At 37.4% G+C, this 16,879-nt stretch overlaps 1 protein-coding gene across 2 annotated transcripts; it reads right to left on the bottom strand.

The window, feature by feature from the left end:
- Nucleotides 1-2,913, bottom strand: LOC145160069 (plant intracellular Ras-group-related LRR protein 4-like). 2 transcript variants are annotated; one of them, XM_079079141.1, is made up of 6 exons: nucleotides 2,742-2,913; nucleotides 2,378-2,522; nucleotides 1,667-2,280; nucleotides 677-1,590; nucleotides 439-606; nucleotides 1-239 (listed from the first exon to the last, which is right to left on the bottom strand). In XM_079079141.1, the coding sequence occupies exons 3-5, from the start codon at nucleotides 2,271-2,273 to the stop codon at nucleotides 472-474; spliced, it is 1,656 nt and encodes a 551-aa protein (XP_078935267.1). In that variant the 5' UTR covers nucleotides 2,274-2,280; nucleotides 2,378-2,522; nucleotides 2,742-2,913; the 3' UTR covers nucleotides 1-239; nucleotides 439-471. The 2 variants fall into 2 exon arrangements, with proteins under 2 accessions (XP_078935267.1, XP_078935268.1); XM_079079142.1 differs by having other exon boundaries at nucleotides 2,774-2,913.
- Nucleotides 2,914-16,879: the final 13,966 nt, after the last annotated feature.

The raw sequence follows: 16,879 nt of genomic DNA, 5'->3' as shown, positions 1-16,879 counted from the left end.
TAACAAACAAGCAAAAGAAACTAAATAAATACATTTTTTTTTTACAGATTTATACGTTAAAATTTTATACAGTGACTCATTGATGACGTAAATTTTCACAATAAATAACAAGATATAATAGAGTATTAAATTAAAATTAAAGTATATCTGTATAAAAGGAATGAAAAGATACATACTTGAAGATTAGACCCATCAAGAACTTATTACGTTTGTTCCAGCCCATGACAGCTCAGCATCTCCTATATTTAGATAAAAGCAACTAACATGTGAGAATTTAGAATCCCTTCGATATTATATAAATATAACAATCTTTTTCATCAAAAATTTATATCCAAAATTTCTTCTTTTTATCTAGTAGTAATCTCTTTTTAACTGTAATGATATACAAAATGACCATTTTACCCTTATATTCCAAAAAAAAAGGAAACAGTCACTTACATGAAAACTTTTCCAAGGTGGGAAATTCGGTGTTCATCTAGCCAAAGTGATCCTTTTGCGTTTATTCGACATTGAAAAAAAAAATTGAGTCCAAGATTTCTTCTTTTTGATTGGTTGAATCTTCTCCTCCACCTTCTCATGGAGTTCATTCAAGTACAAGATAACAGCCTGAACACCAACAAGTATATATAAATTACCAAATTACCCCTTTTGATTACACAAAATAATATTCATTTACCTGAGCGCCTTTATCAAGAACATCTTTTGGTGGAACTTCTAAAGGATTCCCTTCAGTTTTCAAGATTCTTAACTTCGATAACATCCTAAAAGAATCTGGAAAGATTCTGATTTGATTGTTGTTCATATCCAACTCTTCCAAATTCTCAAGATTACCAATTGACCTTGGTAAAGATCTTAAGTCAGCAAAGTTGTTGCTGATGTTGATTTTCACAAGGGTAGTAGCAAAGCATAAGCTTTCAGGAACTGATTCGAGTTCATTGAAACTTACATTAAGCTCTTTTAAACTTATCAGTGATGAAATTGTAGTTGGTAATCTTCCAATGTTATTGTATCGAACAGAAAGGATTTCTAATGACTCGAGTTTTCCTACAGCTTCTGGTAAAGCTTTAAGCTTGTTGTAGTCTGCAAGAAGCTCTTTCAGAGATACACATTGACCAATGACATGTGGGATTTCTTCAATTTCATTGGTTTCAATGTTTAGTTTTTGGAGATTGATAAGAGAACCGATTGATTCAGGGAGAATTGATAGGTTGTTTGAGCTTAAATCAAGTTCTTGGAGATGGATCAATTTGGTTAATGTAAGAGGAAGAGATGTTAACTGGTTTGCTCGAAGATCAAGATGGATTAAACTAAGAAGATCTCCTAAAGATTCTGGGAGTTGGATGAGTTTGTTGGAATGTAAATCTAGTTTTGTTAATGATGAAAGGGATGATATGGAAGATGGTAGAGAAACAAGACGATTTTCTGATAGATCGAGTGTGATTAAAGTGGAGATCTTCCCTATTGAATCGGGAAGCCATTCAATTTGATCTGTTAATTTGTTGCAGAGATTGAGATCTTTGGTTCCTTTCTTTGAAGAAACTTCGATTAGACTAGCAAGCTTCATGAGATTCAATTTTGCTCCATTTTGGCCTATAGAATGAAACCATGATTTCAGTCAAACTTCAATGATTACATACCAGAAAGATCTTCAAAGAGAAAAACTCACCGGAAGTAGTTGCAGGTTTTAGAGTGGAATCCACAATCTGGGGCCTGAACACGTCGTTTGATTGAAGCCCTGTTCTTATCACATCTCCATTGAAGATTGGCTTGGATTTTGTCACGTAGCTATCATCTCTTGTCAACAACTCAGAAGTTTTGATTGAAATCGGTTTTGTAGGCAGAGTCACCGTGTGTGGTGAAGCGTTGCTAAAATTTGAAGTGGAGAAGGAAGAGAAAGAATTGCTCGAAGTTGATGCGACTGATTGGGTGCTATTGTCACAACAACTGGAAGCTCTTTGAATCATTTCGTCGAACAGTTGGTGGTAATTTTCGAGATCCAGTAGTTTAATCGCTTCCTTCTTTTGTTCTTCACTCTGGAAACGGACTAAATTCTTCTGCATCTCAACCAAAATGGTGAATAATTCTTCAGTAACTTCTTTTCGCTTCTTTTGCCTAACTATGGCATCGAACTTCGCTTGTTCTTCGACCTCCAAGATTCGTATGAGTATTTTCCCACCTTCAACATCATCAATTCCCGGTCGTGGAGGAAGAGAACTATGAATTCTCATTATCTCTTCCAGAACTTCATCTACTGATTTAGTAGCCGACTCCATATCCAATCTATACAAAAATCACAATTACTATTAACATCCAACCTGTATATGTATATATCAATAACGAAATGAAGAAGCGATTACACAAATCCAACAAAATGTACCAAATTTTTGATGTAGAACTTCACAGAAGCGTTGTTAAAGTTGATTTTCTCGTCTAGTAACAAAAGGAATCACGTAAACAAACTGAAACCGCCGTCGGCTAGCTTCTAGAACCATTGGCGTTGACAAATTTCCATTTTGCTTCCACTAAACAAACAAATACATTATAATGTCTGTAATAATTGCATTCAAATCTGATTACTTGAAGACAACACAATCATGAAAATCAAGCAGCTCGCCGCCCACAGATCCCGAATATTTAATTCACTTTACTTAAAATTTGGACAGACAAATTAACGAATCATTTATACTGGAATTTTGATGATTCGTATGCAGATTCAAATCTAATAAGAAATGGAAACAAACCATGAATGATAGGGGAGTTAAGTTGAATTGACCTTGGAATCTTCTTCACTGGAATAAGATTAAGATCGGGAAATAAAGAATGAAAATGGATTTATTTAAATTCGTGGAATGGAGGGGCGGCGGCTACTATGTGTTAAGGTGATTGTGTGTGAGCTACAAACATAGACCACACTCCCGGCTATTTCGTATAACAATCCCCTTTTTCAATCCCTAACTTTTTATATTTTTGGTATAAAAAATATAAAGTTTTTTAATACAATTTTATATTTTACAATAAAACTACTCCAAAATTAAAGTAACATTATTTATTTATAAGATGAATAAAGTTGAAGTTTCATTTGCCATATTTGTTTTTCAAGTTTAAATTTATATATTATTAATATACATTTTCACTAGATCTAGTAAGAGTTTTGTCTGACTATCAAATCCAGGCTGTTTGATACCATAGTTCGGAGCATGTGATTCGGTCTTATACTCTTTGATATCTTTTATAATTTTAAGGAAATTGATGATAAGATCTTGAATCTGACTTAATCAGACTTTAACTCAATCAATACCATCAAACAACCTTAGTTTATCTAATTTGCTTTTACATTTGAGTTTATATATTTAAATTTATTTGATTATATTGTTATATTCAAAAGATGATAAATGTTTAAAATATATTGAAAATTATTATACTTTTTAATAGTTCATAACATGGTTGTCAAAATCGCGATCCTGATCGTAGGATCTTACGATCCTACGATCCTAGGTATGAAAAACGATTCGGATCATAAAATGATCGTATTTGGGGTAGGATTGCAGGTAGGATCGTAAGATCGTAGGATCAAGATCCGATCCGATCCTACCTTCCCTTGATTTTTTTTTTTTGCAAATAATTTTTTTTTTATCATTTTATGTCTTTTAACCTTTACCAATCTACCATTTATCATTTTTTATTGTGACTTATGACTAATATTTTGAAGTTTTATAACTTTTGAACGAAAAATTAAAGGTTTGAAATATTTTTCATGATTAAATATTATAAATTAAAATTATATTTTATTTTGTGGGATCTTATGATTTCGATCCCGATCTTGCAAACCCAAAAACGATCCTAGGTAGGATCCCGATTTTGACAACCTTAGTTCATAACATAACACAATGACATACAATAAAAAATAATGCCATACACATAATTAATTTGAATTATTTTTATATACAATTTTTTGATTATACTTATTTTAATAATATAAATATTAAATTTATTATAATAAATGATTTTAGATAAATTTATAAAAAAAACTAGTAAATTGAAACAGTATTTATGAAAATCAAAAATAATATATTTGAAATATTTTTTATATAAAAAAATAATAATAAAATATAATGTGATTAGAATTGAACATTAACATTACTTTTAACTTTAAAAATAAAATAATATTGGAGATGATTTAAGACATGGTTTACTAAAACAAACAAAATTTAATTTAGAAAATATATTTTCAAATTATATAAGAGATGGTAAACTCTACACACAATGGTCCAACATTGACGCAAAATCATAATTTTCAGAGATAATAGTAAAGAATAAATCTTGAATTTAAAATTTGACTATCTAACAGTAGAGTATAAAATCTTCATTTTGAGAATTTTACCATCTCTTGAAATCTTATTACATGGGCTTTAGACGATTAAACAACACACTAAATAAGTTGGTAAATAAATAAAGATAATCGATTACACTAATCATTATAAATTAATTAATTAACAAAAATACATCCTTATTTCGGAATTGGAAAATGACCATTTTTTCTGAAATGTTATGAATTATTTATAATCGTTCTGAAGTTGATGACTTCTTGATGAAATGTAATGTAAAGGTACTTTAGAATTTTACATCATAGTCAACATTGTACATTTCATATTGACATTAATGCAACGATAAGTTTTTATACATCATTTCTTGGTCCATTTCGGGAGATTATTTTAGAAATTGTTAGGGGAGTTTCACATCTAAAATTATATTAGTGAACATTATTATACTTTAAAAATTCTTTATTTTTTGAAGAACACTCGCACCTCGCACATCTCTTGTATGTACTAGTAGGATAAATGTCATCTAACCGTTTAATGTTATATTTTAATGGTCAGGGTGTTTTTGTGATATCTCCAAACAAGTTATAGACCGATGACATAAGTTTTTCAAATTGGATGATTTGATGATAAATCTTTTGTGATAAAGGTCATCTAAGCCAATAGTTCTGAGGCATAGATGAGATCAAACATGTCTAATTAAATTTGTTATTAGTAATCCCATAAATCTAGGAATTATATAGTAAAATATAATTGATAATGGATATCTACCGGGTTGGATTCAAATGAATGAGATAAAAGTCATTTAACCATTTATTTGTTTTGCAACTTGGATCCTAGACTTTGATAATTAACGTTTTTGAAAACTACAAGGGTATTAATTATTAAAGATTAAATATTGAAAATACTAAATGAATTTTATTAAAATTTTGTAGATATAAATAATCCACTCTTATAACCATGAATTGTCATTTTCTTTAAATGACTTAATAACATTCGATAGATCCAACTTCAATGAATGTATTAATTTCATGAGAGACAATCTCGTGAGAGATGTGAAATTGTATACACTTAAAGGTCTCAGTCCTAAACAATCTGCTTTGAGCAATAGACCTGAACATGATACCTAGTAAAGACATCACTGTGATGCTCAAGATGCTTCTAACATCATACTAGGAATAGTTATTCCTGACTTCCATGAAGTCTTGTTGTCTGTGTGATACTTGTATGTGCCTGGTAGGGAGGTGAGTGTGGGCGAGGTCCCGTATCTCACCAATAGCAGAGCGTGGACGGTGTTCCATATCTCATTAGCAGCAGAGCAGGGGCGAGGCCCAAGTTAGGAAATGAGTGAGTGTGGGCTGGGCCCGTATCTCACTATCAGAAGGAGCGTGGACGGGGTTCCATGATTCATCAGTAGCAGGACAAGGGCGAGGCCCAAGATAGGCGAAGCCTTAGAACAGGATTCAGCAGTTTATATTTAGTTATGTGTTGTGGTATGTTTATGTGTTAGTATATGTTAGCGGGCGGGGCCCAGGGACAGGCGGGGCCTAAGAGAAACAGATTTGTATCCGAGCGGGGCTCGAAGCCAGGCGGGGCCGTTGAAGCGGGCGAGGCCCAAAGTAGCGGGCGCGGCCCAGTAGTTGCAGTATGTGATAATGCAGGGTATGTGGTAGGTTGGGGAACTCACTAAGCTTCGTGCTTACGGTTTTCAGTTTTGGTTTCAGGTACTTCCGGTAGTGGGGGGAAGAGCTCGGGGTGGTCGCATGGTGCACACCATTGATTAGACAGCCTGGGATGTTTTACTCTGATGAAATGAACAAGTGTTTTGAAAAGATACTCTGATTTGTTATATAACTCTTTTAGTATGTTTGAAATGATTTAATACTATGGTTTAGTTATGATTTAAAAATGAAATTTTTGACCTTGAATTTTGGGATGTTACATCTTGGATAATATATATATATATATATATATATATATATATATATATATATATATATATATATATATATATATATATATATATATATGATATAACAGGTTAAACAATATTCCAATAAATACAATGATATTTGTTTTAAACTAGTTCAAACAATGGAATGATGCAATGTTGAAAAGATTCATTTTTTGTGATCTAAGAAGCCCATGTTTATGGACTGAACACCTTTAAGCCTAAGAAATCCAAGAATGCCCACATACATGGATTTTGTTTCTTTTGTGGAGAAACTGGACACCTGAAGATGAACTGCTCCTCTTATTTGAACATAAAGTTTGGAAGAGACTAATACTTCAGGTATATACTAGATAGATTTCATACTTTTCATACAACCATCTATCCCTATGTTAGGTCTACATCCCAACTATGAAAATCACATGTCTGTTCTCTCTCTCTCTCTCTCTCTCTCTCTCTCTCTCCTCCGAATCTTGGAAAGCTGGAAGAATATAGTCCCCCGCCGCAGATAGTGACACTCCAATCCATCTACCATTCACTCAGCCTCTGGCTGCAATCATCGAGCCAATCATAAGAATCGCTTCTTTCTTGATTCCCACGACTCAATTGGCACTACCTCGAGTAAGGACCTCGAGACCTCAAAATCAACTAACTCACCTAGGTCTACAGCATTCAAACCCAACCTGACATGAACACTAAGGCCCAAACAATCACTAGACCCATCCTCAACCTGAATATCCAAACCAAAACATCGACATATACGGAAACACTGCAACGAATCATGGTTATCAAACCATGTTATCTACCCTTAACCGGCTCCTTAGAATCCTCGTGATTTCCTTCGATTCGAGTATAGATCATGTACTTCCAGTAGTATGGGCCCAATACTAACTTTCACACCTATCCATACTTCCACCTCACCCTGCCATCAGCTGCTGAAAACCTCCTATTAATGTCAGCTAACCACTTTATGAATGCAATTACATGTAACAAAACTTAAATAATCTTTCGACTAAAAGACCCAACCATACAACGGTTAGACTCAAACGAGAGCTGCACAATAGGGCCGGATCAATCATTCTAAAACTATTTAACCTTTGCAGCATGTAACTTAACATATTCATTTAATAGTTAACTCACATCAATATAAGTCCCACAAAGCACAAAGCAAGCATCATTCGAGTAGTGAAACCGTCTGACACTAAGACACCATAAAATCAGGCAGTTCCTTACATGAAAATTTCAGACCACTAGACCCAAGCATCAAGGATAAACATACGTCCTGTATCTACTCTCTCAAGAGTGGCTAATCATTCCTCATGTTGGCCTGCTATAAACTGAACTCACTCATGGAACTTCCACCAACCCTGCAACCACTCGTGCATGCTAATCATACATAACGTTGGATTCTATAGACAGTCAAATACTTGATTCTATACTAAGCCCACAACCATACGAGGAATAGAAACTAAAGCTAAATCAAACATTCTCAAGCTATAAAATCTTAGTTATGTACAACTATGATGCACACACTAAGAAACTACAATAATTATGTCAATTCCATCTAACATAAAGGAAATTCTCCTAGGCTATTAGGCATCATACATCAGACAATTCTATCATGCAAGTCCTGAGGATCCTTAGCCTACAAACTAGCATGCAATTCTATCATAATCATTATAAGCAAATAACAGTGCGATATCTTGGGGTACACTTTCTTGCTCCGGCTGATCGTACACATCTCATCCTTATTTGGTTACTTTTGAAAATAATTTGAAATCTTTCGTAGATCCTTAGTTTGATTATGGATTCACACGAATGTTCATCCAGTTCTCTCAAATCAGGGCTCTGATACGAACTTGTAACATCCCAAAAATCAAGGTAAAATTTTCATTTTCGAAACCAAACCAAAAACCATAAGTGTTTACAAACATAGTTTACAAAAGTCATCATCATGAATCAGAGTATCCCAAAATCATAAAACACATGAAATCCAAGAAGATCTGCACAATCAATCCTTTGTCTTGCCCTGACCTCTGAAATACCTGAAACCACAACATCAAACTGTATGTAACGTCCCATTTTCACACAAAAAAATCATTTTATTAAAGTAAAGCTTCCGAATTATAAATCCATTATGAAGAAAACCATTTATTCCAAGTGCATTTATTGAAAATCATAGTAATATTAAAGCGCAAAATCTTCATTGCTGCTGATGAATGTGTACAGTCACGCCTTCGACTTCCCTTAATAACCGATGATACCTAAAACAATAAACAACTGGTTAAGCACAAAGCTTAATGAGTTCCCCCCCAAATACCCCATACAATAAACATACAAGCATGCATAACGGCCCACAATCATTGGATTGGAATGTCAGGCCCAATCAGTCCACAAACTGGAATGCCAACATGCAACGGGTCTAATCAGCCATTGGGCTGGAATACCCATGGTTTGTTGGCCAACTGCCTCAACCCAACCGCTCTTCCCGAGCCTCCGTGCCTACACCTTATAGCCGGCCCACACCAGGTATCTTGGCCTACATCACAAAGCAGGACGGCCTCAACCCACTACCACCATATGTCGACATATAAATAATCAAGGATCAAGTAGGCACAGAATAAAGGCAAACATCAATCATACAGCTCACTACTGCCTACTAGTCCTCTCTCGACACACTTTCCCGCTCCCAGCTGACCTCTATGAAATGCATAACCATAAGTAACCAGAGGTGAGATAGCCACCAGAACAGATGATTCTATTCTAGAGCCACAACCAAACAAAGAACAGGCAAGAAAACCTAGATCAAGAGTTTTCAAGCTATCCTACGTGACTACATATAGTCCTTATAAAACTCCACTAGATGATAACCAGCAAGTACAGGTAGACATACAGATCTACATATCACTACCGCATAGCAACATCCTATATACCAGGATACAGATCTAACAGATCACTACAACACAACAACATCCTATATATCATGATACAAATCTAACAGATCACTACAAGATAGTAACATACTAAAGTTTCCAACTTTATCCATTAGAATGGTCCCAACAAACAAGATCTAGTCTTTAAGTCTCAAAGGGACCAAAAGTGCATCTTTTTCAACTTAATCCATTAAGTCCAAGTCTCAAACCTTCATATATGAATCAATATGATGTTTATATGGATAAAGTTTTCAGCTTTATCCATAACAAGGTCACAAACTTTCAAGATCTAAACTTATGCACTCAAGTGACCAAAAGCTCATGACACCCAAAACTAGCTAGATCTAACAAATGCATCATCAAGGTTCAAACTTTATACCTCCAAAAGAAAGATCAATGCGAACAAGGCCTGGATCTACATGCTCTAATGCAACCAACACTTCTCCAATGAGCTCCTTCTTCTCCAAGATGCTCCGAGAACACTCCAAAGCACTTAAAAACACCTTTTTTTTGCTCACAAGGCTCAAACTAGGATTAGGATTTCAAGGGAGGACGTTGAAGGGGTGGAGGTTGAGAATGGAATGTGTTTGGGGAAGTTAAGGAGCTTAAATAGGGCTCAAACCACAAAAAATAGGGTTTGGGGTTTTGATTGCGTACGCCCAATGTACTCCTGGTATGCCCAGCATACCAGGGATGCCTAGTATGCCTAGCGTACTCCCCGTACGCCCAACGTACGCGGCTAACCCAAAATAGTCCTAACTTCAAAAGTTCGTAGCTTTTTTGTTCCAACTCCGTTTTCGACGTTCTTTATATCCACAGAAAGGTGTTGAAGAGCCCCACAATATTATGTAGATATATTGGACTAAAAAAATCTCGGAAAAAATCCATATTTCATGCAAAAGCCCGAGCCTATGACTTTTCCCTTTCTACCATTCGGCTCAAAACACAATTTTAGGGTAAAATCTCTTAACTATCATTACCTCCTTCCACAAGGACTAAAATTTTCCTCCTTAAGGCCCAAATCCTTACACAATTGACTTTCAAATCACATCTCAGAGATGGCAGGAAATAGGATGTTACAATTCTCCCCCACTTAAATTAGATTTCGTCTTCGAAATCAGCTCTCGCTTTTGCTTCACAATGGAACCCCTAACCAAAAACCCACAGATTTGATCGGATCTAAACTCCTCGGTCGCCGTCATGCTAATCTTGCACATAAGTGCACCATCTCGAATAGAACCAACTGGTCACATACCATACTAGGCCACGCTCCTACTCGACTCTGACAGCCCTGCTTAGTTATGTACTGACAACACTCAGGCTTACCCCTGATCCCTACCAGGTCTTCAGGTTGTGACTCAGACCTCCAAGCCCCAATTAAACAAGAACAAACAAGGAAGCCCTCGTCACATCCCTCAACCTAGGCTCCTAACATCCCATAGTCTAAATCACAATCATGCCCTACATATGCAGTCACAACTAAAACTAATACGACTCGAAGGGAAATCCAATAACTGATGATGATCTTGACGTGAACCGGAAGATTCAACAGTTGCGCGGAAGTCTTGAGCTTGGAGAAATTCGACTGAGAATAGAACCCTAGCACAAGGTCTTCTTGTTGCGAGATTCTACTTTCCCCCACTTGAAATATGCTAGAATTTGACAACTTCATAATCCTTTGATACCCAGACCCACTTGCACTCTACTACTTGATCCCAACCACTGATATCCACATACACAGGAGAATCTGAACCCACACAATATTCACAAATTCCAACACGCATACAATAGAGGACAAAGATAATTAATCCATTCATAATAAGAATTTAATTAGAATGGAGCTAATAAGGAAATTCCATTCGATTGATCATCCAAGGTTAACACTGAACTTCGAAACATAAACAGAACATACAGATGAATACCAACACTGCAACAACCGAATAAATAGAAGAACTGACAACTCAAACCTCGTCCCCCGAAACTCCCGTTGTCCCATGACGACCGTAGGGTAACTGCCAAGCCAGGGGTGTAGGGTCCAACACCTCACCAAAAACGAGAAAGGGACAACAAGCTTTGATGTGGCCCTCTTGTCCGCAATGGAAACAAACTCGTGCACTCCGTCTTCAAGCTCTACCAAAACGACCCTCCTCTCCACACTTCTGATATAGAAAAGATATGCTCCTCCTTCAGCTGATCCCGAACTCCGGCCGACGGACTTGAACCGCTTTGTTGCAGGTTGGGACTGAACCGGAGCCTGCCGTTGCTCCCTCATTTGGGTCTCTATCTCAATCTATCGCCTCCTCGTGGCATCTTGAAGCTCATCGAGGGCACTGTATCGCTGGGTAGACACAAAATGTCGAATATCCATCTTGATCATGCTCAAGTATCAAGTCATCTGAGCCTGCTCTGAAGTAGAGAACTCATTACAGAACAAACCCCTCTCAGTGAACATCTTGGTGATCTCTATCACCGACTCGGTCGTCTGTCTCAGATCCACGTACTCCTGAGCCAACCGCTCCCACTTCACAAGATGAATATACTCCGCTCGGAACATGTCCATACACTGCTCCCAAGTCACTGCAGCTCGCTCAACCTATGAAAATCCTTGGGTCACAAACTCCCACCAATCCTTCACATCCCAACGAAGAAGATTCAGTGTAAACTTCACCTTCTGGCCTTCGGGACATGAACACGTGAAGAAACATCCTGCTACATCAAAAATCCATCTTGAAGTGATGACCGGGTCCTTGTCGCCTCTGAACTCTGGAGGCTTCGTATAACTGAACTCCCGGTACTGCATCGCCTCGCCTCTCTGAGATTCTGCAATGGTGACTGTTGTTGTGCTGCGGTAGCAGCTATCTGCATGATGGTGGCATAGCGCCGATCAAACTCCTCGATTAACTCGGTCTTGACCGACCCAAACAACTCCGAAATTTCCTCCCTGAACGCCTCGACCACTTTGGAAGCAATGATCCCATGGATCTCCTCCTCACCCATACCTATTCTCCTAGTGCCACCAACTTCTGATCCCGAACCTTCAAAAGCAGCCATACTGAAAATATACCAAGGAAAGATCAAACATCAAAACACAGTGCTTAACACACCATTCCATACTCCTATTAGTTCCTTAGTAACCTTGAGATTCCTCCCGAACCTCATACGGATCCTATGCTTTCAGTATTACGGGACCATACTACCTTCCACACCTATCCGTAATCGATTCAGAATTCATCCCAAGGTCCTAAGTTACTGCACCAGACCAGTCCTAGGTGTGCTAACACCTACTTCTCCTACGAGCACTAACTTCCTAGGTACTCTTCCTAGGATTATCCTCGTTCCAGCACCATCGGTTTCTTTTGTGCTTGCTTGTTGTACACAATACGATATCAGATAGGCTGTTAAATAATTGACTCTGCCCTAAGTCCATAACCAAATAAGGAACAGGAAGTAAGGCTAAGTTGGCCACTCTAAGGCAATTCAATCTCGACCATATACAACTAATCAACATACACGTATCAATAACAAAATCAAGTAACATATAGCAAGCAATTCCCTATATCATAAGGCAATATCAAACTCATGCACTGCTATACGACAGTTTCTAAAAGAACATTATCCACTAGCATGCTTTTCTAACAATCCATATATCAACAAAATCAAAACTCAGCAGACATAACAAGTATGGGTATTTTGGGAACCACTTCGGGCTCTGGCTGACTGTACACACCGTATATTCCTGTAAAACCAAAGTTAAGTCAAGGTCCACGTTCCCGATCCCAAGCCAACAATCAAACATGAACATAACAAGAGACCGATCCTATGTTCCTAAACTAACCCTTTTATTATAAATTCTTTTTCAAAAACATTTTGTGAAAATTCTCGAATCCTAGTTTGAGACTGAATTCACACAAGTGTTCCTCCAATTTGCTCAAACCAGGGCTCTGATACCAACTTGTAACGTCCCATTTTCACAACCAAAAAAATCATTTTATTAAAGTAAAGCTTCCCAATTATAAATCCATTATGAAGAAACCCGTTTATTCCAAATACATTTATTGAAAATCATAGTAATATTAAAGCGCAGAATCTTGATTGTTGCTGATGAATGCGACAGTCACGCCTTCGCCTTCCCTTGATGACCGATGATACCTGAAACAATAAACAACTGGGTAAGCACAAATCTTAGTAAGTTCCCCCAAAATACCCCATATGATAAACATACAAGAATGCATAACGACCCACAATCATCGGATTGGAATGCCAATGCCCAATCTGTCCACAGATTGGAATGCCAACTTGCAATGGGTCCAATCAGCCATCAGGCTAGAATACCCAGGGTTTGTTGGCCTACTGCCCCAACCCAACCGCTCTTCCTGATCCTCCATGCCTACACCTTATAGCCGGCCCGCACCGGGTATCTTGGCTTACAGCATAAAGCATAACCGCCTCAACCCACTACCACCATATGTCGACATATAAACAATCAAGGATCAAGTAGGCACATAATACAAGAAAACATCAATCATACAGCTCACTACTGCCTACTAGTCCTCTCTCATAACATTGTCCAGCTCCCAGCTAACCTCCATGAAATGCGTAACCATAAGTAACCAGATGTGAGATAGCCACCCGAACAGATGATCCTACTCTACAGCCACAACCAAACAAGGAACATTCAATAAATGCCAGATCAAGAGTTTTCAGGCTATCCTACGTGACTACATAGAGTCCCTATGAAACTCCACTAGATGATAACCAACAAGTACAGGTAGACATACAGATCTACAAATCACTACCGCATAGCAACATCCTATATACCAGGATACAGATCTAACAGATCACTACAACATAACAATATCCTATATACCAGGATACATATCTAACAGATCACTACAGCATAACAACATACTAATACTAACAACCCAAGGAATAGACAACCGTATATACTCAGAGGTGAGATAGACACCCGAATAGGTGATCCTACTCTAGAGACACAACCAAACAAAGAACATGCAAGAAAGCCTAGATCAAGAGTCCTCAGTCTATCCTACATGACTATATACAATCCCTATGACATCCCTCTACTAAAATATAGCCAAAACTAGTGGGCTAGAATTGGTGCCTTCGATCCACGGGTACAATGAGGAAAAACTCACCTGAAATGAAGAAACCCGGAAAACTGAGACGCGTTTTCCTTTCTGCACTACGTGCTCCTGCGAATCCGCTAATCACCAAAACCAAGTAAAACCTTAATCAACAGTCCAAAACTCTCAAGTGTGAACTAAAGTCAAACTTGTTCAAAAGTCAACGGTCAACGAAAGTAAAAAAAATTCAAAGTCCATGGCAGTTGCGTATGCCCAGCGTACACGACATGATCTTATTTCTCCATTAAGTAGTTTATCACTTAAGACCTTTTGTCTAGAGCTCAGATCTAGACTCAAAACATCGACTTATGTCATAAAGTTTCCACCTTTATGACTTTTAATGGTTAGAAAAGGTCCAAAAGCCAAAATCTTAACCTATTAATCCATTAAGACATCATAACTCTTGCATGGAAGGGATAGACGGACCAAAATCACATTTTTATGGTTCTTAATAGCTTCATAATGGATAAAATTTCCAACTTTATCCATTATAATGGTCCACAACAAACAAGATCTAGTCTTTAAGTCTCAAAGGGACCAAAAGTGCATCTTTTTCAACTTAATCCATTAACTCCAAGTCTCAAACCTTCATATCTGAATCAATATGATGTTTAGATGGATAAAGTTTTCAGCTTTATCCATACAAAGGTCACAAACTTTCAAGATCTAAACTTATGCACTCAAGTGACCAAAAGCTCATGACACCCAAAACTAGCTAGATCTAACAAATGCATCATCAAGGTTCAAACTTTATACCTCCAAAAGAAAGATCAATGCGAACAAGGTCTGGATCTACATGCTCTAATGCAACCAACACTTCTCCAAAAGCTCACGACTAACCCAAAATCGTTCTAACTTCAAACGATCGTAACTTCTTCGTTCCAACTCCGTTTTCGACATTATTTATATCCACAAAAAGGTGTGGAAGATCCCCACAATATTATCTAGTTATCTTGGACTAAAAACTTTTCGAAAAAAAATCCATATTTCATGCATGAATCCACCCTATGACTTTTCCCTTTCTACCCTTCGACCCAAGACACAATTCAAGGGTAAGATCTCTTAACTATCATTAACTCCTTCCACAAGGACTAAACTTTGCCTCCTTAAGGCCTAAAACCTTACACAATCGACTTCCGGCTCACGGCTCAGAAATGGCAGGAAACATGATGTTACACTGTAAGCCAAAGCTTAGTGAGTTCCTCCAAAGTACCACCCACAACCAAACAAATATACATATTGTGTGCTGCCATGCTGGTTCCACAACCTCCCAGTTGTATTACCCTAGCCCACAACCTCCCGGTTGGATTTCCCTAACCCACAACCTCCCAGTTGGATTTCCACTCTGGCCCACAATATCCTGATTAGATTCCCACTCTGGCCCAAAATCTCTCGATTGGATTTCCACTTGCCCACACTCTCCCGATTGGATTGCCTGGGTTTGTTGGCCGATAACACAAAGCAGTACAGCCTCAACCCACCCACATTATGTCAACATATGTAATAGATAAACATAAAACTAGAAAGTACATGTAATCATGTAGATCTACCAATATATCATATAATCATCATAACATCACCCTATATACCAGGATTCATAACCTAGTCGGCTAGCATTGGTGCCTTCGACCCTCAAGTATAGTGAGGAGAAACTCACTTGAAACGAAGAACCCAGAATACTGCAACGCGCTTCCATTCTGCACTGATTAATCCAACGATCCCTCTATCACCAAATCATGGATGAAACTTAATCAACAAGCCATATCCTTCAAGTTTGACCCAAAGTCAAACAGGTCAAAAATTCAATGGTCAACGATCAACGAAAGTCAACAATCAACCGCCCCTCAGGACGTAACCATCTATGGCTCACGTCATGAGCCACTAATGGACAAAATAATCGAGGCTCATGATCCTCACGATGTGACAGGCATAGCATCATGTCATGAGATCAGTCTGAATGACATTTTGATCCATAAACCTCTTAATCCATTAAGCCAATAATCCATCCTTTACAGAAGGCTTCCTAACACCCCAATGATCATAAAAATAAATGTTTTAAGGTATTGCATGTCCAATACAACAATTGAGCTCAAACTAGGTCATTCATGAAGAAAAAGGAGATCAAATCTCAAGTATGAACTCACACATTATCCAAACTTCATATCCATTACATATAATCACCTAGGGACCCTAAGGACCCATAATGTTGCTAACTTTATGGAGTCCCAACACTATAACTCTTATGGCCATGGATAAACATGCATAAAACCTTAGATTTAAAAATAAGGAATCAAAATGCTTAAATCTTGGTTACTCAAAATGGTCCAGAGGTGTTGCTAGAGGTTACAAATGGAACTTCCAGTTTGAATCTATGCTCCTATGGTGTTCGTGTTGGATTAGGTGTCTAAGTTCATAACTATTTCTGGAATGTACTTGACCCGATTAGCATGGTCCATTTGGGTTGCATGGCATCATGCATTTGGATAGACTAAAAAGAGAGAAATAACACTTATGGTTTATTAATATATTATA

Source organism: Lactuca virosa, chromosome 2 (assembly GCF_052849685.1).
Source record: "Lactuca virosa cultivar CGN04683 chromosome 2, Lactuca_virosa_CGN04683_v6, whole genome shotgun sequence".
Lineage (NCBI taxonomy): Eukaryota > Viridiplantae > Streptophyta > Magnoliopsida > Asterales > Asteraceae > Lactuca > Lactuca virosa.
Note: the sequence above shows the minus strand (reverse complement) of the source record. Positions and strands in the feature narration are given on the sequence as shown.